Source organism: Pelodiscus sinensis, chromosome 27 (assembly GCF_049634645.1).
Source record: "Pelodiscus sinensis isolate JC-2024 chromosome 27, ASM4963464v1, whole genome shotgun sequence".
Lineage (NCBI taxonomy): Eukaryota > Metazoa > Chordata > Testudines > Trionychidae > Pelodiscus > Pelodiscus sinensis.
Window position 1 is genome coordinate 6,770,694 of NC_134737.1, and position 20,657 is coordinate 6,791,350.

The 20,657-nt window shown below is 50.9% G+C and overlaps 1 protein-coding gene and 1 long non-coding RNA gene across 8 annotated transcripts in view; one reads left to right on the forward strand and one right to left on the reverse strand.

Moving 5' to 3' along the window:
* SLC45A3 (solute carrier family 45 member 3) overlaps positions 1 to 16,221 on the forward strand; it is a 43,166-nt gene extending 26,945 nt beyond the window's left edge. For 4 of the 7 annotated variants that reach the window (XM_075910546.1, XM_075910547.1, XM_075910551.1 and 1 more), the window contains 4 exons: positions 2,167 to 2,584; positions 3,311 to 4,138; positions 5,340 to 5,605; positions 11,969 to 16,221. In XM_075910546.1, the coding sequence (XP_075766661.1) occupies positions 2,413 to 2,584; positions 3,311 to 4,138; positions 5,340 to 5,605; positions 11,969 to 12,409 (1,707 nt within the window). In that variant the 5' untranslated portion in view covers positions 2,167 to 2,412 and the 3' untranslated portion in view covers positions 12,410 to 16,221. The remainder of the gene's footprint in view (positions 1 to 2,166; positions 2,585 to 3,310; positions 4,139 to 5,339; positions 5,606 to 11,968) is intronic. The other 3 variants (XM_075910548.1, XM_075910550.1, XM_006139197.4) reach the window with 1 other exon arrangement.
* LOC142820912 (uncharacterized) lies at positions 5,578 to 20,171 on the reverse strand. The gene is made up of 3 exons (XR_012897923.1): positions 20,035 to 20,171; positions 6,085 to 6,169; positions 5,578 to 5,708 (listed from the first exon to the last, which is right to left on the reverse strand). It is a non-coding gene; the product is annotated as an uncharacterized LOC142820912 (long non-coding RNA).
* Between the last annotated feature and the right edge of the window lie 486 nt (positions 20,172 to 20,657).

The window sequence follows — 20,657 nt, forward strand, 5'->3', positions numbered from 1 at the left end:
CCTCTGTAGTCTATGGGGCAAACCCTTAATCTCTCTAGGCTTCAGGGTTTGTTGTGGACATGGGGAGTTTTTCCAGCACAACTAGTCCTGATTACTTATCTCTGAATAACTCCATGCATTGGCTGTCTTTATTCTGAATTACCGTCATCCACTTCCAATCTGGATTAAAGCAAATTCAGAGTAAGGCACTCTTATTCTGGAAAAGAAACAGCCACATATGGAATGATTCAGGATATCCACTTTCCCACACCCTATCTTAATCCCAATCTATTTCCCAGTTGCCCTCAGAGCTCCATCTATGATGTGGGGAGCAATGAGGCTGACTTCCCCAGGGTGTTGTGATGACCCCATCAGTACGTGGGCAGATGCTCCCCTGATGTGAAATGTGGGTCGCAATAAGCAACCTAGATGGAAAACCTGCCCCAAGGTCGTCAAGGAGCAAAAGTGATCTGATTTCTCCCTCTCCCATCCCCCTCAAAAGGCACTGGTTCAGTATGGCCCTGGCCTACGATTCTCATCTACTGAAGTGCAACTGCCTGGACCTGCCGTTCACTCTCCCATCCTATGACCGGCCAAGCTCACTCCTGCTGCTTGCATACAGAGTCCGCAATGGAATTGGTATTTCCACAGCAGTGGTGGGCAATCTGCAGCCTGAGGGCCACATGTGGCCCGTCGGGGTTCTATGTGTGGCCCACGAGACATTTTTATTTCCTGTTGCCCACGTGCCGGGTTGCCAGATTCCACTGGTTTCCCTCTGCAGAGTATTTTTCCTACTGACCCGCACGTAAAGCCAGGGCATGGGAAGGGAGGTGCATGCTGATTGCACACAACACTGACTGAGAGAGCCGTGCGCTCCCTCTGCAGCCAATCCCGGCACTGCTACGGTGCAATCGGCACAGCCCACAAATTCTAGGTACACAAGCGAAATGAGCGAAACTACCCTGTACCGGGAGAGCAGTTTGGTGACGACAATCTTGCAGCCCACTGAGATGAGAGAGAGCACTCCTGTGACCCCCTCACACGCCTAGGTTGCCCCTCACTGCTCTACAGACTCATGGAAGAGGACTCCTGGTAAACTCCCTCCCCCTTGCTCTGGGCCCAGCCTCATGCGGTGCCTGTGAGGAGCCGCATGAGCGAGGCGGGAGATGGCAGACGTTGCAAGGAGAACAGATGACTCCGCTGGCACAGCTAGCTCTGATGACAGACGAATGCTTCCAATGATTGCCATTCACTGGCAGAGGAGACTGAACTAGGTCAGGTTTATTTGCAAGGCACCATCTGTGCAGCTGAATTTCACGTTCCCGCCAAGCTGATGGGTACAGAGTCCAGGTAAAAAATACTGACCTGAAAGCTTTACGCATCCAGGCGGTGGGGAGGAACAGTGTGTGACAGCTGGCCTTGTGAGCCGAGGCCTTGAGATCTGGGATCGACTCCTGGTCCTGCCCCAAATTACATAAGTGACTTGGACAAGTCATTTAATCTCCCTCTGTCTCCGTTGCCCATCCGTAAAACGAAGATCATCCTTCCTTTTTCCTGTTTGGTCTGGTTAGCTTGTAAGTTCTGGACACGGGTCCTTTTCTTGCATTGTGTTTGCATGGCATCTAGCATGGGGTGGGCAATAATTTTTGCAGGGGGCAACTTTACGAATTTTGGTTCGTGGTCCCAGGCCAGCTCTGCCTGGAAGGGGCGGGGCCTCAGGAGGAAGGGGCATGGCCTGAGATAAAAAGGGGCGGTTCCCTCTAGGCACCATGTGCTCCTGACTGGGGAGGGGAGAGCCACAAGCCGCTTTGAACAGCGAATGACTTTGCGCATTCTCCCACTCCCACATCTCGATTGGCCTGGAGGCAGAGGAGTGGCAGGGCGGGTTGTGGGCCGGATCAAACGACTGTATTGTCCCCACTCCCTGATCTAGCACAGCAGGGCCCTGATCACATCGACGGCCTAGCACGACTGTGATGCCAATAAGAAAGGGACGAGGGTCTGGGGTGATGGACAGTGCGAGAGCCAAGCCTCTCTGACCCACGGTTTATGTTGGGGAACCTCGTGGCCGTAACTTTGCCTCCCACTCCAGGTGCCATTGGCTTTGATGTAACAGAGGAGTCCTTTTAAGAAGGACTTCCCCTGGTGTGTGGATGTCTCCTTTCTAATGAGCTCCCTCCTCCATAGTAGGGCACGTGAAGCGGGGGGAGAGCCCTGGAGCATGGAGCCGGTTGCCCTGTGCATGGATTCTGCATCTCAGTGACTTCGCCTCGCCACGTGGGGACAAGGCGTGCGCTGCCGATTAAAAATGGCAGCCAGCACTTCTCCATTGGACCGTGAGAGGAGACTTCAGAGCGTCTGGCTCGTGGGCGCCCTGGACTTCGGCTGTCTGGGGGGCGCAACCATCTAATGTGAAAGCGGCGCGCGGGCAGCATGGCTCCGAAAGTGTGGGTCAGCATGCTCTTCCACAATCGCCGCGCCCAGCTCCTGCTGGTCAACTCCCTGACGTTTGGCCTGGAAGTCTGCCTGGCTGCGGGGATCACGTACGTGCCACCGCTCCTGCTGGAAGTGGGGGTGGAAGAGAAGTTCATGACCATGGTTTTGGGTAGGTGGCTTCTTTCTTTCTCGGATTGAGAGGCTTACCCCCTCTGGGGGCTTAGAGAGCAGCGGGGAATTGGGGCAGGCAGATTTGTATCCCCGGCCTCTGAGCAGGGGGCTGGGAAGAGGTTTTTAGAGTGGGGGCACTGGACCCAACTGGATAGAATGGAAATCACTTTCAGCCAGGGGATGCTGCAGCACCCGAAGTTCCAGCACCTGATCAGCTGTGACGACTCTATTCCAGAGAGAATGTGCAGCCAATTGGCTTAGAGCAGGGGCTCCTGGGTTCTGTTTCTGCCACTGAATTGCCTGTGTGGCTCTGGCCGGTCCCTGCCTCAGTTTCCCCTTCTCTAAGATAGGGCTACTTCAGTGAGGGTTTAATGCCAATCCAGGACTCTGACCTGCAGGGTGGAGGGCTGCTTCAGGGTGCTCTTACCAAGTTGCCCAGAAGCCTCAAAGCTCCAAGTGGCAAGGGGATAGGTGATGGGGGGGGGGGGGTCTGTCTTTTTCTGGGATGAGCAAAGCCGAGGTGTTCACAAGGATAATGGTGTCCAACCTGCGATGCTTAAAGGGATCCAATTGTCGGGGCGAGGGTGTGCTCAGCCCTGAGGCTCAGATGGGCACCCACTAGTCACTTGTGAAAGCCGTGGCCCTAACCCTTATTGCTGGGCACAGGGATCACCTGCCGTGCTAGGATGCCGCCCCTAACGCCGCATCTCTGTCTCCATTCCAGGGATCGGGCCCGTCCTGGGCCTGGTCTTTGTACCGCTGATCGGCTCCGCCAGCGACCACTGGCACAGCAGCTATGGCCGCCGGCGGCCCTTCATCTGGCTTTTGTGCCTGGGCGTCCTGCTGAGCCTTTTCATCATCCCCCATGCCGGCCGGCTGGCCGGCCTCTTCGCCCTCAGCGCCCACCCCCTGGAGATCGCCTTCCTCATCCTGGGCATCGGCTTGCTGGACTTCTGCGGCCAGGTCTGCTTCACGCCCCTGGAGGCCTTGCTCTCGGACCTCTTCCAGGAGCCCGACAGCTGCCGGCAGGCTTTCTCCATGTACGCCTTCATGATCAGCCTGGGCGGCTGCATCGGCTACCTGCTCCCCGCCATCGACTGGGCCAGCAGCTTCCTGGCCCCTTACCTGGGCGGGCAGGAGAAGTGCCTTTTCAGCCTCCTCACCGTCATCTTCCTGGGCTGCGTCCTGGCCACCCTCTTTGTGACGGAGGAAGCCGTGGCGCAGGCGGATGCGCTGGCAGGCCCTGCGCTGAAGGACTCTTCTCCCAAGCCCTCGCCCCCCACCTGCTGCCTGTGCCCCATCTCCAGGAGCCTCTGGCGAGCCAGGCACATGATCCAGGCCTTGAGGAACCTCTGCGCCTTGCTCCCGCGGCTCCACGGCCTCTGCTGCCGCGTCCCCAAGGTGATCCGGCGGCTCTTCGTGGCCGAGTTGTGCAGTTGGATGGCCCTCATGACTTTCATGCTGTTCTACACGGACTTTGTGGGCGAGGGGCTGTACCAGGGGGTTCCCAGGGCCGAGCCGGGCACAGAAGCCCGACGTCACTACGATGAAGGTAACAAATGAGCAGAATGTGCCTCCGGTTGCAGGGGGTTAGAAAGGCTGAGATGGGATGAGAGATGGCCTGTCCCTCTAGGGGTCAGCTCTCCCCCCCAGGGTCTGAGCTCAGGTGCGTAGATTGGGTCTCAGTGGGCGCACAATGTCCACACGCCCGTGTGAGGCCCTCCAGCATAGCTGGGAAGTGTAAATGTATCTGTGCTGGGTAACCTCTCTAGCTGGCAGGTACACTTGTCTGGCAGCATGCGGGGTTCTACCTGGGTTCTGTGTGGCTTTGCTCATAGGCTGGGGTGAGAATCTGCCAGCACCAGATCCACTTGCCTGACCCTTCCTATTCTCAATGACTATTGATCATATTCCACCCCCAAATCTGAAAGCTGGGTAAATGGAACTTGCTCCATTTTACAGATGGGAAAACCGAGGCATGGGTAAGTGATAAAGAGAAGACTGAGAGGAGACATGAGAGCAGTTTTCAAGTACCTAAAAGGGTGTTACAAGGAAGGGGGGGGAGGGGAATTGTTCTCCTAGACCTCTGAGGATAGGACAGGAAGCAATGGGCTTAAATTGCAGCAAGGGAGGTTTAGGTTGGACATTAGAAAAAACTTCCTCACTGTCAGGGTGGTTAAGCACTGGAATAAATTGCCGAGGGAGATCGTGGAATCTCTATCACTGCAGATATTTAAGAACAGATTGGACAGACACCTGTCAGGGATGGTCTAGATGGTCCTGCCATGGATCTTTCACTCTAAGCCAAACCCCAGAGCAGCTAAAAGCTGCTTTGTACCGTTTTGTCGTGTTGGTGCTTTGGCATCTGATCGCGCACCCTGACTGGTGGGCAAAGAGATGGGCTCTGCGGAGGGCGTCGGGGTGGGGCTGTACAGATGCCCAACAATCCTTTGTGCCCTGGAAAATGGTCTCTTTGGTTCTTCCCCTACGTGTGGGTGGTGGCCTCACCAGCACGGTCTGGGGGCTCGGCAGAGGATCCCAGGAATTAATAGGTTTTGGAGATGGACAGGGTGGGGGTGCACATCCTGTACCTTTTCTCCGAGCAAGGCTTGTGTCGAGCTGTGCTGATATCCGTGGAGTAATGCAGAATGACCCTACCAAGTCCCCAGAGTTGCTTGCCTTTTGGAAAGCAGAGGGTATTCTGCGCACCACCAGTGTGTCTGTTTTTTTGTTTTGTTTTCTTTTTTCCCCAGGTGTTCGCATGGGCAGCCTGGGCCTATTCCTACAATGCGTCATCTCCATCTTCTTCTCGACAGTCATGGACCGGCTGGTGAAGCAGTTTGGGACCCGGGCAGTCTACCTGGCCAGCGTGGCCTTCTTCCCCCTGGCTGCCTTTGTCATGTGCTTCTCCCAGAGTGTCCTCATTGTCACCATCTCGGCCGCCCTGACGGGCTTCACTTTCTCTGCGCTCCAGATCCTGCCGTACACGCTGGCGTCGCTGTACCACCATGACAAGCAGGTGGGGGCTGCTTCCGGGGAAGGGAAAGGGAGGAAAACAGGGAGAATGATGCACAATATGATTGAGATAATGCCATGGGGTCGTAGCACAGCTTGGCCAGTGGCTGGAAAGAAACACACACATGCAAGTACATGAGCCTCACAGCACAAATGTGGCCTCTCATCCAAACCCCCTTGATTTTGGAGGACTTGAATGAAACCAGGATCTGGATCTGAGCCAGTACTGGTTTTGAAAAACCAAAAATCCAATTCCCTCGTCCCTCCCTGCTTGCCACAGCCAGCCCCTGGCTATCCAGCATGTTTTGAACGAAAGGGGGAGCCAGGCAGCACTCCATATTCTCCACGTTCTGAATGCTGGAGTGGAAATCATTCCAGGTTCCCAAGAGGTCCCTGGGCTTCTTGCCCCCAATTTCCTTTGCAGCACCAAAAATCATGAGTCAGGTCCCAGCAAAAGCCATGAGATAGCGAGTAATACATTACAGATGTTGAGTTCTCTGTTTGCCTTCTGGTTGTTGAGTGTTTAGGAGTCACACTTTCAAGCGTTGGTCCACAACCACAAGGGGGTCTGAAACGAAAACAGAGCATGGCTTGAAGAGACAGGTTAGGTCACAGAGATCCCATTGAGACTGTCACCTGATGGTTGGATCATACCATTGAACCTGTCTTTTCAGCTGTCACTCCACCCTGCCCTGCTGGGCCAGAAGTTCTGATCTGCCCCATGAAAGGCTCAGAGTTTGGGTAACAGCCTCCAGCAGAGCAACACAGACACTAAGAACAGCTCAGCTCTGGGAGTGTTTGGTTACAGGCACTTGACAACACCCAGAAGCACAGCTCCAATGTGATCAAAACTCCAAATAAATCCGTCTGACCCTGTCTAAGAATTGTACACAGAGAAAGCTCATAGGTTCTCCCCTTTATCAATAAAAGAGAGAGGGGCACAGCTGTTGTCTGCTCCACTCCCTGTAACAATTTACACTAGGTTTAATAATAAACACAAGTGATTTTATTAAGTATAAAAAAGTAGGACTTAGTTGGTTGCAAGTGATGACAGACATATTAGTTACTAAGCTAAAATAAAGCAAAACATGTCAGCTAGGCTGATTACTCTGTGAAACTTGTTACATGCAATTTCTTACCCCAACAGTAATTTTAATGATCTTTTCTCACAAGCTAGGCAGCCTCCTAACTTGGGTTCGATACTTCTCTCTGTTCAGGTATCTTGGTGGCAAGCAGGATAAATAGATATCACCCAAGATGGGAATTCTTTGTGTTCAGCTTCAATCCTTTCACACCTCCATTGAAAAGTACTCACATGCAAAATGGGTTCTAGTGTCAGGTGATCTGGCCACATGTCCTGACAGGATCAACCATAGTCCAAGCTTACAGGAAAAACCAGACTACTCACAGATCATTGTCTTGATTACCAGGCCATTAAGTCCCATAAGTACCACTAATGGCTTTCCCTAGCACACCTAGGTCAATAAACAGGTTTCCACTTCCTATTTCTAACTTCACATACAAGAATGATACATGGGCAGGTGCTCGCATTGAACTATCATTTCCAGGCAGTCCATCCCACTAGGCACTGGGATGCCCATCAAACTAGGGATGTGTGTGGAGGGCCTATTCCACTATTGTTTCTTTCAAAGTCCTAGTCTTGGGGTCTACTCCCACCAGCAAAACATGAAACCCACCAGGATGTTTTCTTGTCAAGCAGGGATCACTGAAGGGAGGTGTCTGTTTCCTCACAGGGCTGATGGGGAAACACTACTGGTGACAAAGAGATGGGTGCTAGACTTAAAGCCATCTGTGTCCAGCTGTGAGATCCCATCTTCCTGGTTCTGTTGTCTTCCTAATGGGTTACAGTGAGACCCTAGAGAAGACAGGTCCCTAAAAACCCTTCTGTAGAAAAGTATCAGTCTTCTTGGATCCATTTCCTTTTTGTGTTTTCTTTTTTACTGTTTTAATTCTTTTTCTTTGTTGCCTTTTGTCGTTCCTTTTCTCCTGCTTCCTGTTTTCCTCTTTCTCTCCCTCTCCTCCTGAAGTGAGTCAGTGAAAGGGTGCTGCGTAACAGCTGCCCCTCCAGCCTCAGGCGGAATCTTAGTGAGCGCCCGCAAGACTAACCCCATCTGATGCCGCTCACACGGACAGTGTAAGTTGGTCTCTTTTTGTGCATGCCCTCAATTCTCTCTGTGCTCATGAGACCACAGAGGCCTTGTCTAGAGTAGGATAAAATATTCTAAGGAATGCCTTTGACTGTCAGTCCTGGATGAGGCCGAATGCATTTAACACGTACTAAGTTAGTCGAGTTAAAACCTAAACTACCTTCAACTCCACTAACTTGCATTGCGACAGGGCCGGCTGTCCGCCCTCTGCGGAGTGGGGGGTTTGGCTGTCGTGCCCCAAAATGCTTTGCTTACCTCAGTGCAAGTGCTTCTGGTGAAAGTGCTCACTGTCGAGAGAAGGCGCGTGGTGCGGACACAAAGAACTAATATAATGACTACAGCGGCTCTAGGTTGACCAAACATAAGTTGGCCTAATTTTGTAGTGTAGCTTTTGTATAAGCCTAAACTAGGTTTTGTGTGTGAGTTAGAACAAGTAACCCTTTACAGTTCTAAGTTAGACCAGGTCAGAGAATGGAAGAAAGGGTATGTCTAGACTGCAGGCTTCTTTCGAAATAAGCTTTTTCGGAAGAGATCTTCTGAAAAAACCTCTTCCGAAAGAGAGGATCCACACTGCCAAAGAGCGTCCATTCAGTGTGCATCACTTTTTCGATGCAATCTTGCATTTAAGCTGCGATTACTATGGGCGGTATGGCCACCAGGGCACCTGTGCTTTTTCCTGGAGGCCTGTTCTTTTGAAAAAACTCCCTCTTCCCAGTCCACACACGCCTTTTCCTGAAAGAGCTCTTTCGGAAAAGGTGGTCTTCCTCATAGAATGAGGTTAACCAATGTCGGAAAAAAACCCTGCATTCTTTCGCCTTTTCTTTCAAAAGAACGCAATAGCAGTGTGGATGTAAGTGAAGTTTTTTTGGAAAAAAAGCCATTTTTCAAAAAAAAAAAAAAACCTCCTGCAGTCTAGATGCACCTAAAATGTAGCATGTACCATCAGGTATGTGAGAAGGCCTCTTAGACCATCCTGCCTCAAATATGATGGATCTGGAGCTCTGAGGAGTTGGCCATGTTTGGGGCTCACAGTTTTTGACCAGATTCTCTTCTGTGCTGGGTTTTCCACTGCTTCCGTTCGGAGTCCCTCTAACCTTGATGTGGTAGGTGTACATGGAGAGTTTCCTTATGCTCTGGCCATTGTATGTGGGATTCAGGTGGCTTGGCTTAGATTCATAAAACTAGTCAAGCGACAAATTTTATTACAAAACTCTGTCTTGAGAAAACTCTTGGCTAGGCAGAGTCCATGTAAAGCTGCTCGCTTTTGAGTCTTATCAAAAGGTTCTTGGAGACCAAAAATCTCCTGTGACTTTTTGCTTGAATATGAAATGCGTGCACAGCAGAGCTGGAGCAACAAATAGGCAGTGATGCTGTATCACAGGAGGATCTGTGTGTCCAGATGCTCCTAATTGCTGTGATGTGGCTCAGGCTCAGAAGCAGCAGAGATGCCTACAAACCTGGAGCGTGCTTGTATAATTCTCCAGTGTCTCCCCTTCTTTCCTTTGTGAGTAGAAGGATGGGATTCTTGGTACCTGGGATAATGCAACTCTGACCCTCCGCACTCTCTTCTCCTCTGGTTTTATCCCATCACATGGAGAATGGGTTAATTTATCCTTGGCTAGCTACAATGCCTAAGCACAGAAATCCTGAAATTTCAAGACAGGACTTTCACAGCAGTGTCACTTGCTGCATGTAAAAGTGATTTTTTTTTATTACAGTAGCCTGTAGCCGTTCCAGCTGAGGTCACAGCTGGGTGCTGTACATGCATTCTGCAAGAGACAAGCCCTGCCCCAAAGACAGACAGGTGGACTAAGGGTGGGAAAAAGGCAGGATTATTCTCCCCCATCTTAGAAATAGAGATGTGAGGCACAGAGAGACTAAATGACTTGCCCAGGGTGATGCAGAGTGTCTGTGGCAGGGCTAGGGACTGAGCCCCAGTCCCTAAGTCTTGGGGCAGTGCTTTAACCTAGCTAGGTAAAATTCTAGGCAGCGGTGGAAGGAACTTGGCTGAAAGAGGCTGCTTTGGTTTCTCAGAGTGGTGACTCTCTTGCATTTTACTCCCTGTGTAACTCTCACTAAGAGCTTAACTAAGCAGCTGCGGAAATTTCTCTAGCATAGGAGCCTTGGCCGACCGTCTTGGGAGATGGCTCCACTGCCCAGTTGCATAAGAACCTCTGCCACCTTAGCCTGCACAGAGCGATGTCACAAGCAGTTAACCCTGGATAGTGTCTCAGAAATTGAAGTTGCAATAGTATACTACCAGGTAACTCTGTCAGGCCACGTCTCCACTGACCAGAGGACTGATGCTCTGGCACTCAATACTCTGGGGTTTGATTTAGCGGGTCTAGTAAAGACCCACTAAATCAAATGCTAAGTGCGCCGGTACTCCTTATAAGGGTAGTTGACAGGAACATTTCTCCCATAAACCTTCCACTGTGGAGATGGTGCCAAGCTCGGTTTAAGGTCCATCAACTCCAACTACATTACTTACAGAGCTGGAGTTGCGTATCTTAAGCTGACCTTCCCCCCTCAGCTTAGACCTGGCCTTAGTGTCTACACTACAGCATTGCTCCTGATGATGTAATTCTATACTATACTAACCTAATAAAGCTACCTCTGCTTAGGTTAGTGTAGTAAGGGCAATGCAGTATCCAGGTCGATACTGCGCTATTGCATCACCTTTAGGCTGTTAGCCTTGCGCAGTGCTGACAGCTGCCTCCCACATCCTGGCCCTCCACCCTGTCAGCCTGAGCTGTCAGCTGGGTGCTGGGCTCACCGCTGGAGTCCCCCCCTCCTACTGCCAGGGTTGACAACTGGAACCCAGCAGGTGTTCAGTTTCACAGCCGGGAATCTACTAGCAGTGAAATTGACATTCTTGTCAGTTCCATGGCTGCTATGATTTCATATTGTATCTCTGGCTCTCAGTCCTGTGGTAGGGGGTTCCACTTCAATCAGTGCGAGTGGTCATGACACGAACCAGCAGAAGGAGGGCAGTGTAGATACCAGCAGCCAGTTTAATTGCTGTAAGTGGCTGTAAGTTGACCTATCTTAAGTTGGCCTAATTTTGTAGCGCAGACAAGCAACGTTAATTCAGATTATGATCAAGTGTGAATCTGAAGTGCAGGAGCTAGTCCTGAATCTCTGCATGTGTAGAGCAGCTTCAATGGCCCTTGCTTGAAAATCTGAGCATTTCAATTGTGCAGCTACTCTTACTGGCAGCAGTGCACCTTTGAACGCACAGTTCTCTGTTTGTCGGCCTGTGCGCCAGTCTTGAGACTATATAGCTGCTTTGGGAAAAAGAATATAGTGCCCAATCCGTCGTCCGACACATGCCTGTCAGTCCACGGGAGCATGGCAAGGATTGGCTGTGAGCAACTCACATTCTCACCAGTTGCCTTCTTGCAGCAGGAGGGTGGTGAGTCCCTTAGAACAGCGGCTTCTGCAGCATTGCTCCTTGTATTTTTAACACACTCCACCCACCCCAGGCGCTTTTCAGATATGGGATCCCTGTAGCCCTGGGCGATGGTGTCAGTCACTTGCGGGACCAAGCTCACACTAGGCTTGGCTGGATTGACATGAGTGTGGGGAGAGTTTTGGGCCATTCTCCCTTAGTAACAGAGCACTTCCTGTTCAGCAGGATTCAGGGGGAGGTATTTGGGACTGGGTTCTCCTCCCCCAGTAGTGTATGCTGGAAATTGGGCCAGTGACGTCCACAGAGCTGTGCTGCTTTGCGTGAGAGCAGAATCGGGCCCGTCGTGCTGTTTGGTTTGCCCCACCTGCTTCTCGGGGAGTCCAGCAACTCTGGAAGCTCAGACCCGAATGGCAGAACCCGGTTTGGCCTTGGTCTGAAACACTCCCAGGCACTGGTGATGCGTGACGTGAACACACAAAGGTGCCACTTGGAGCCCAGCTACTGTGGCAGGTCAGGTCCACCTTGAATCTGAAGTCTAACAAAGAAGTTCCTGCCAGTTGCTGGAAACCATCCACCACGTGCTGCAAAGGTCCCTGGTCAGGCGCCACACCTGGCCTGGGAATTTTCATTGGACTGGAACAATATGAAGCCAGGGGAAGTTTTGCCCAGCCTAGGAAAGCATCGCTCCAGCTCTGCCCGCCCTAGCTAGTGGCACCTTCTCTGGTTTCTTAGGGCTTCACCACCCCCTGCAGTTTCTTAGCTTCTCTCTCTCTGTTTTGTCTCTCAGGTATTTTTGCATAAGTACAAAAGCAAAGAGGAGGAAGATGCTGCTCAGCAGGACAAGAAATCAGGTTTCCCCAAAGGCCCCCTCTCCAGCCAGAAGCCAACCTACCAGAACGGCCATGCTGGGGGCCTCTTCTCCTCTTCCCCTGCAGCCGCCAGCTCGGCCCTGTGCGTGGGCTCCCCCTGCGAGGTCTCACTCCTGATGAGGGCGGGAGACTCGGACCCAGCAGCGCCCGGCCGAGGGATCTGCCTGGACCTGGCCATTTTAGACAGCGCCTTCCTCCTTTCTCAGGTTGTCCCGTCTCTCCTCATGGGATCGATTGTCCAGCTGACCCAGTCGGTGACAGCCTACATGGTATTCGCCACCGGCCTGGGCGTGGTGGCGATTTACTTTGCAACCAAAGTCGTCTTTGATAAAAGCGACATGGCCAAGTATTCGGTGTAACATGAGGTACGTGCGCACGGGGTGCGCGGCCACCCGGTACGCACGCGTGTGCTGCCCCTGTGTCCTACAGCAGGCTGCACGTGGGACACACCTCCTTTCCTGTGTCTCCTGCTGTGCCTGTGGAAAGGCTGTTGGGCTCAGCGTGGGTGTATTGCAAAGGGTTCCGGGCTGCCGTATCTCCCACCCTCAGGTCTTCCTGCCTGCCTGTGCAACACTGCTCTTAGACAAGGAGAGTATCAAAGAGGACCAATGAGGTGAAAAGAGAAGAGTTTCCCTTCAACCCCAAAGTTAAATTTCTGCGCGGTCCCCTCGAGGGAGGAAGGGCGAGAGGCGGTGACATCCTGAAGGCGGAGTGCTCTTAGTTAGGGATGTAAATTAGGGATGTTAAATATCGGTTAATTGAATAGTCGATTAACCTCATGATTTCTTCTCGGTTACTCGACTATTCTGTAGTCCCCCAGGATGGGGGCAGAGGACCCCCTCCTGCCACTCCGTATCAGAGGCAGCAGCGCGGGGTGCCAGGCAGGAGCTGGTCTGTGAGGGGAGCCAGTTTAAAAACCGGCTCCACGCGAGGCAGCAGTGTGGGGTGGCAGCAACCCCTGTCTGGGGTGGGGAGGAGCTGAGCTCCCAGACCCGGAACCGAGACAGGCTACCCGGGGTAAGACCTGGCACGAGGCAAGACTGAGCCAGGCTGCTGGCCAGCCTGCCAAAAAATCTACTGGAGGGGAGGGGGAAATGCGTCGGCTATAGCATTAAGCGATACGCTTTTGCTTATCGGTTAATCGACGACCCTATTACATCCCTCATGTAAATAACCCTTACGAATGGGAACAATATGGCCGGCCAACCTCAGGCCATAGCATGGCAGGGGCTGCTCCGGCCCTGCTCAGGGTCCAGCCGTGGGGGCTGGAGTGTGCTACTCCTGCTGGCTGGGCCCTCTGGTGACCTGGTAAGCAAGCTGGTAAGGCTAATGCTTCCTGGGTAACTAGTTAACCACTTCACCTTAACATCCCTAGTTAGGTTTGAGCCTGAGTTCAAACCCCGGGCTTACACCGCATGGTAGACATGCCAACAAAGTCTTCCGTTGGTTAAACTGCACCTGCTGCTCCTTGCCATGTTAACGTCACGAGTCCTCGGGGAAAGGATCCTGCCCAGAAATGCCAGTTTGGGCCTAATCTCTATTGAAAACCAAACTATCTGGGCCTCTGAGAATCTCCCTCATTGTTTGTTTTTAAAATTCTTGGTTCTTCTGCTTCTTTGTTGACAGTGTGGCTCTTTTCCCCTGCCCCTGCGGATCTTTCTTACTGCGGGGAGCCCCATACAAATGCCCCACTCCCTAACTTTTAAATGGGATTCAAGCTGGATTCTCTAACCCTGGCCCAAAGAGTCATCCCAATAAGCCACCTGCCAAGCAAGGGGTCCATGCCCCCCTGTCCCAAAGGAAGGGGAGAAAAGGGAAGGGCAGTCACAGGGTCCAGCAGCCAGGCCAGACCTAGTGTGGAACTTGGACCTATCACAGCAGAACCCCGTGGGTAATGGGGTGGGAGATGGGTTCTCGTGTGCCAGTGGAGGATTTTAGCTTCCAGTACTCCCAATCTCTCTAACCTAGAGCCTTTGCTGCCTTGGCCCTGTACCAAGCTACTCTGTTTTCCAGCTCTAGGGAGGACCCTCCCAAGGAGCCCGTAGGCGGTTTGGAGTCTCCGCCCATGCACGTGTCTGGAACAAACCGCTCCAGATGTGTGTGTCAGAGCACCCCTCCCTGGCCAGGCTCCTGGAAGTAAATCTCCAGCTCGCTGAGTCGAAATGTGATCTGGGTCCAAAGGGCTGCGGCTTCTGATTCCATAGATAGAATTTTTGGGGGGCAGGGAAAGAGGCTGCAAAGCAGCCTTTTAATTTCCTTCTGTCCCCACCCAATGCAAAATCCTAGCCACCATTTTTCAGATGGACGTAGGTGCCGTGTCCAGTCCCAGTCAGACTGGTCTGTCATCATGCTAAAAATAACGTGTGTGTTTTTTTTTTATCCCATATTAGAGACTGAAGCAACCCGCCCTTCTAATGAGCATGTGGGTAGCAGATGGGAAGCTATTTACTATGGAAGGAAAACCCCTTTACACTATGTAACCGAAGGGATGGGGCAAATCTTAAGGAGGCACAATGTATTACCTAAGGTGACTTTGGTTCAGGATGCTGGGCCAAATGACCAAACTCTGTAATAACCACTAACGAAGGTTTCCTCTCTTGGGTACCTACAAAAGTGGCCTGGGTTTTGTTTTTTGTTTTTTTTTTGGAAAGTGCTAAATGCCCTGTAAAGTCACTGGGGGATCAGCACTTCTGCAAACCACTTACTTGAATACTAAGTATGAATTTCAATGCTAAATGTGGAGCACAGGTTCGAAAATAGCAGGCTGTGAGCACTGGGGACCTCTTGAGTACTCATCTGAAAGATGCCTGGCAAAGCAATGGGTGGAGGATCAGGGAAGGCTTGTAATGTGTCCGGGTCTCAGGCAGGCACCGCCTAAAACAATCAACCTGGCAGATCTTAGACCAGTGCCTCCCTAAAACCCTGGTAAACACCCAAATACCCGTTTAAATCCTAGCCTTTGTTCTGCTGTCCTGCCCTGATCTGGCCAGTCCCAGTGACGGGCAGATCCTGTAGGCAAAAGGAACAGGTTTGCTTCTAGCCAAGACTTGCTGTCCGGGGCGGTGGCTGCGTTTCCTCCTTTGAGTTTGCAAAGAGACAGTCGAGCAGCTGAACTTCCGAATCCCCGGTTCACTTTCACTTGTATCTGCCCCACCAGGTTCTAGAAGGGGGCTCCACTTGCCCCAGTTCTGCCCTGAGCAGTTGCAGACCCTGATTTCCTCAGCTGTCTGTGGGGAGATGCAGCAGGCTCAGAGACTTGCCGGCATTGGCGGGGGTGTTATCTGTCTCCGCTGGATGGAGGCTTTCCCACCACTAGTGGCAAAGGAGGGATGCTGGGAGTGGCACTACAGGGGGGGCAGTTGGTAGTACACAAGCTAAGAAATTGCCCTCTCCCTCTCCAGCCCAGTGGGGATCGGAGAGGGAGAAGCTATTTCATGCCCAGCTTGCCAGCAAGACACTCCAGATCTCCCCCTGTGGAGCACTGAGCTGAGCAGCTCCCCTTTTCTCACTTTCCCTGCTGAGCTGTGTGCGGAGGGAGGAGAGAAGGAGCTAGTTTGGAGCTGAAACCATGAGGTTCCTGGCCCTTCTGTGAGTCGAGGCCCATCTCCGCTAGGAAAACCTGCTGATTCTGAGGGAATGGAGAGGCCACGGCGTTGCCTGGGAAATCGGCACAAATGCTGTACGTCTACACAGGGATAAAAACAGATTCAGAATGGAGCCGGAACTCTTGGGGCTTCTACCTGCTGCTGAAGGAACGTGTGTAAATCTCTCTAGGACCAAAACCACACAACTCAGTCACTGGCGCAAGGCCCTTAAAGAACAGGGCAGGTTGTTTCTAGGTTTGGGAGGTAGGGCCACCCCCGCTCCATTGAGAAATCATATTCTGCCTCTCCCTGGTTTCCCCAACGGTGTTTAAAGGCAACACTCAAATGCTCTTGGGTCCAGGGAGTAAAGGATGGGGCAGGACTTTCTTTTCTAATGCATAAGAATGCATCATGGTGAATCGCTTGTCTAGGGAAGGATATTACATTGCTGTTTTCTTTCAGGAAGACCCACGATATGCAGTGTGTTCCTGTCTTATTTATTTTAGTGGAGTAAATATTTTGTATGATGTACGGGCAGGGTATGATAAAGTTTATTAAGGAGGGAAATAAAAAGCTTTTAAGTTAGATCACTGTGTGTCACTCAAGTGAACTGCTCTGCTGTAAACAGTTTTGCGTGAGAAACGGGCCAGAAACTTGCCTCCCATTCCCCGCCCTGAACACTGAGGGACTGGATAAAACAGGAACCCACATCTCACTCCGAACCTATTTCTGTCCTTCTGGGAGTGGCCTGATTGCGTGGGACAGTGGGGGGAACTGGCAGGGAAGGAGGAGATCAGACAAAGGAAGACTGCACTTTCCTACCCTCCCGTGCAAAAATCCCTCTTTTCCTCTGTGCTGAATTATCAAGAGGATCCACCAGCCCCAGGAAGACAGTGCAAAGGGTAAGTTCATTTCAGGAGGTGGAGCTCCGGACCTACTGCCCATCTATCTGTGGTGGCTGGGAATGTGGCATGTACCACAAGCCAATCTCACAACAGCGCACTGGCAAAGCGAGCATCCTCTCTCCGGTGGAGCAAACTAGACGACTGTTAATAATCATACAGCAGCAGTGATAGTGTTCAAAACTCCAGGCAGGACAAGCTGACGATTCCTCGGCCACCCACGACTTGGAGGGCTGCGTTTCCAAGCTGGGTTCCACCCCCGGTGTTTCCAACAGAGGAGGCTGCCATCAATCCGTGTCCCCACCGCCTCCCTTCCTGGCAGACTTTTCCCTGGCTTTGGGGCAGAGTTCATTCAAGCTGGCCCACGCTTGGAAATTTATCAGACCCTCTAATAATTTCTGGTCTTTGCCTCCCACCTCACAGGGGCCTGTCCTGCTCCCTGCCTTGGAAACACTGGCTCTGGTTCCCACGTTGCTCTCTGTGCTAGCGATACCCGTGTGCAATGAGGCGGTTAGAATTGCGGAGCGTTGGCTTGTGTGCACTCTCTATCTGCACCAGCAGATGGTGCTCTGAGTTCTAGTGCAAGAATATTTCCCTCTAGCTGCAGCCCGGCTCCTGACTCTTTTCTCATCTGCAACCTCCATCCCTTGCTGATAAGTGATCAGGTCACTAGAGCCCTGCACTGATACAAAATTTGTATCTGCAAAAGTCACCATGAAATTGGGTCTGTTAGGTGCTTTTAGTCTATACTCTTACAGATTTCATAAGGGAGACCGGTGTTTCTGAAATTGAGGGTTCTGACCCAAAATGGAGTTGCAGGGGTGGGGGACAGGTCACGCTATTGCCACCCTAATATCTGCATTACCTTCAGGGCTGGGTGGCCAGAGGGAGCTGTTGGCCAAGTGCTCAGCTCTGACAGCAGCAGTCTGCCCGCAGCACAGTAGTAAGGGTGGCAATACCATACCATGCCATTCCTACTTCTGTGCTGTTGCCTTCAGAGCTGGGAGGCTGGGGAGTGGCAGCTGCTGATGGAGGGCTCAGCTCTGCAGGCAGCAGCACAGACGTAAGGGTGGCAAAATCCCAGCATGCCATCCTGATTCCTGCGCTGCTGCTGGCGTGGGTCTGCCTTCTGAGCTGGGAACTGGGATGCCCACCAGCAACCCCCGCCCAGCTCTGAAGGCAGCACCACTGCCAGCAGCAGTACAGAAGTAAGGGTAGCAGTACTGCAACTCCCCCCCCCTAACTTTTTGACTCCCCCACAATTCCTTTTTGGGTTGGGACTCCTTCAGTAGTTACCACCACCCAAAGTTTCCGATTTAAACAGCTGAAATCACGACATTTACCATTTTAAAAATCCCACATCCATGAAAATGACCACAATGGATGGGGAATTTGGCAGGCCCCTAAACGCAGGGCTTGAACCTGCCAACCTAGGGTGTATAGGATGTAAGGAGGCAGCTTGTGGCAGCCTTCAATGGCTCCACTTCTCAGTTGCTGCCTCAGATAGCTGGTCTCCTGGCTCTGTTCCGACCACTGGTCTCCTAGGGCTGTCTGGTCCAGGGCTGGACCACGGATGCTGCCAGACCAGAGAGTCCTGAATGTGTTTCAATCTGTATTGCTTAAATCCTAAGGACAGCCCTGCCAGGGTGCTGATATCCGGGGGAGCACGGGACAGTGGAGTGCTTTCTGGAGGGGGTAGGGATGGGATTTTCTCCTCCAGAGCTGACAGAATTGTTTTGCTCCCTTTGTGCTGTGAAGATGGATTCATAAAATGTAATGAAACCTTGGGCTATCCTTACACACCTTTGAATGATTGGCTTAGCAGCCTGGCTATTGATGGAATCTTGTGGCACCTTCTGGTACATGGGCAGAGAAACACACACACCCCCCCCATCCAAGCACCCATCTCCCTCCATCCCTCCCCACCTCCAGCCTCAGAAAAGAGCTGGAGAGGAAGCAGAAATTAGCACAGACTGAAGGCAGGCTCTTGTGCAGTTCCTTGTAGTGCCTCAGGGCAACATTCAAAACCAATACAAAGATTGGCTTTGTTAGCCAAACCACCCCCAATGATAGAATAAAACATTTCTGAAGCATAGACAAAGGAATCTATTACCATGGGGAATTCACTCAAGAACAAGACAGACTCTTAAAAATCAATGACACTAGAAGACACTTTAAAAATGACCAGGGAAATGTGGAGCCCAGATAATATATTAAACCAGCAGCTCTTAGTCTTTTTGTAGACTACCCTTCTCAGGAGCTTGATTTGCCTTGTGTACCCCCAAGTTTCACCTCACTTAAAAACTACTTCCTTACAAAATCAGACCCACAAATACAAAAGTGTCACAGCTCACTGTTCCTGAAAAAATGCATCCTTTCTCATTTTTACTATAGAATTATAAACTAAACCAATTTGGAATATGTTGCACTTACATTTCAGTGTATAGTAGCTACAGCAGTAGAAATGTATGACATTTTAGCTTGTATCGACTTTGCTGGTGCTTTTTAAGTTGTAAAGTAAGCAAGTATCTAGATGAGTTGATTTACCCCCTGGAAAACCGCTGCATACCTCCAGGGGAATACGTATCCCTGGTTGGGCACCACTTCAGGGCTGAAAAGCAGCACTGAACACATGCAGAAAGCCCTTCTGAAATTATTTAGCTTAACCTACTGGCTGCTTTGCTGGAGTATGACTAGCTGGACGCATGAGGCCAATACACAGAAGCGGTGATGACCTCAAAACAACATCAGCAACTATTCTGTAGCATCCTCAGTACAATAATATTGCAATGTCTGACTGGCACCAGCATAATCTATTACAAGAAACAGCTCTGTGACCTTGGTGCTGTAAAGAAACGACTTCATTTTCAAAGGCGCTGAAGGTCATTTAAAATCAAATAGGAGGAGCCTATCTTCGGGCTCTTTTGAAACTCTCAATTTAGATGGATACAACTATCTAATTAAATCATCTGACAATATCATTGCGAATAAGTGAAGTACAGGGCCTGGATCTGTCAGGAAACAGTCACAATGATTCAGCCAAAATCAAAACACCAAAGGGAAAAAAAACCCTAAATCAAAATGAAAACTTTATTTTCATGTATATGATCGCCCCCATGTGTTGACAAATCTCACAGCACGAGTGGCAGAGCAAGCAAGCAAGCAAAGCTCAGAATTAGAATAACATTTACAACACAATGGTACAGGCCACTGGGAACCACAAATCTGAAGTAACAATCTAGATGACTATAGTTCCTTGCACAGAACGATCATGCTAGTAAGTTATCTCACTACAGTGAAATGTACTAAGTCTTCAACAAATCCAGAACCGATTGCCATAAACTAACTGTGGAAAACAGGAAGCACAAAGCACGCCGAAGGAACCTAGGAGAAAAGCAGGTGTGGAATTCATGTGGTGAGGCAGAAAAGTGCTTCCCAGTGGCTGGAATGGGCACAGGCTCAAATTCAAAACACCGTTTTTGAGAAAACCATACCTACCTCTGCCAGAGACCTGCAGAATCTGTCTCTTTTACACACTGACAGCCTTTGTGCAGCTTGTCCTGCCAGCAAAGTCCTATTGAAATGAAAAGCTGTTTCAAAATCCATATCATCAGAACCAATTAATTGTTTCTACCTGCTAGAACATGATCTTTCACTTTTGGAGACATCTGGGCTGTTCCCAGCATAAATTAAGGAGGAAATGGAATTTGGTAAATTGCAGGCAGACCATGTGGATAAACCAGGATCCATGCCAATACAGGGCTTAAGCTTCCAGGAAAGAACATGTGGGGTCATGCCACTGGGAGAAGAAATGATAAAGGTTACACAAGGTTGAGCTGAGAAACATGCTTTTGGGTGGCACAGAAAACACTAGCAGGAGACCAGTCAGAAGTCCACCGTGCCAGCTTTGTAGACATGGGGAATGGCATTGTGTCATATGCAGATGTTTTAGAAGAAACGTCCACAGCACCAAAGGTATTTACATTCTTAACTTCCATCAAAATCAATGATCTTTGCGGTTCTGGACCTGAGAGTGTCTCACCCAATGAAAATAAGTGACAATACAAGGAGTCCTATGAGAAGGGACTGAGGGAAACATTAGCCTATGAAAGAAGCCCAGC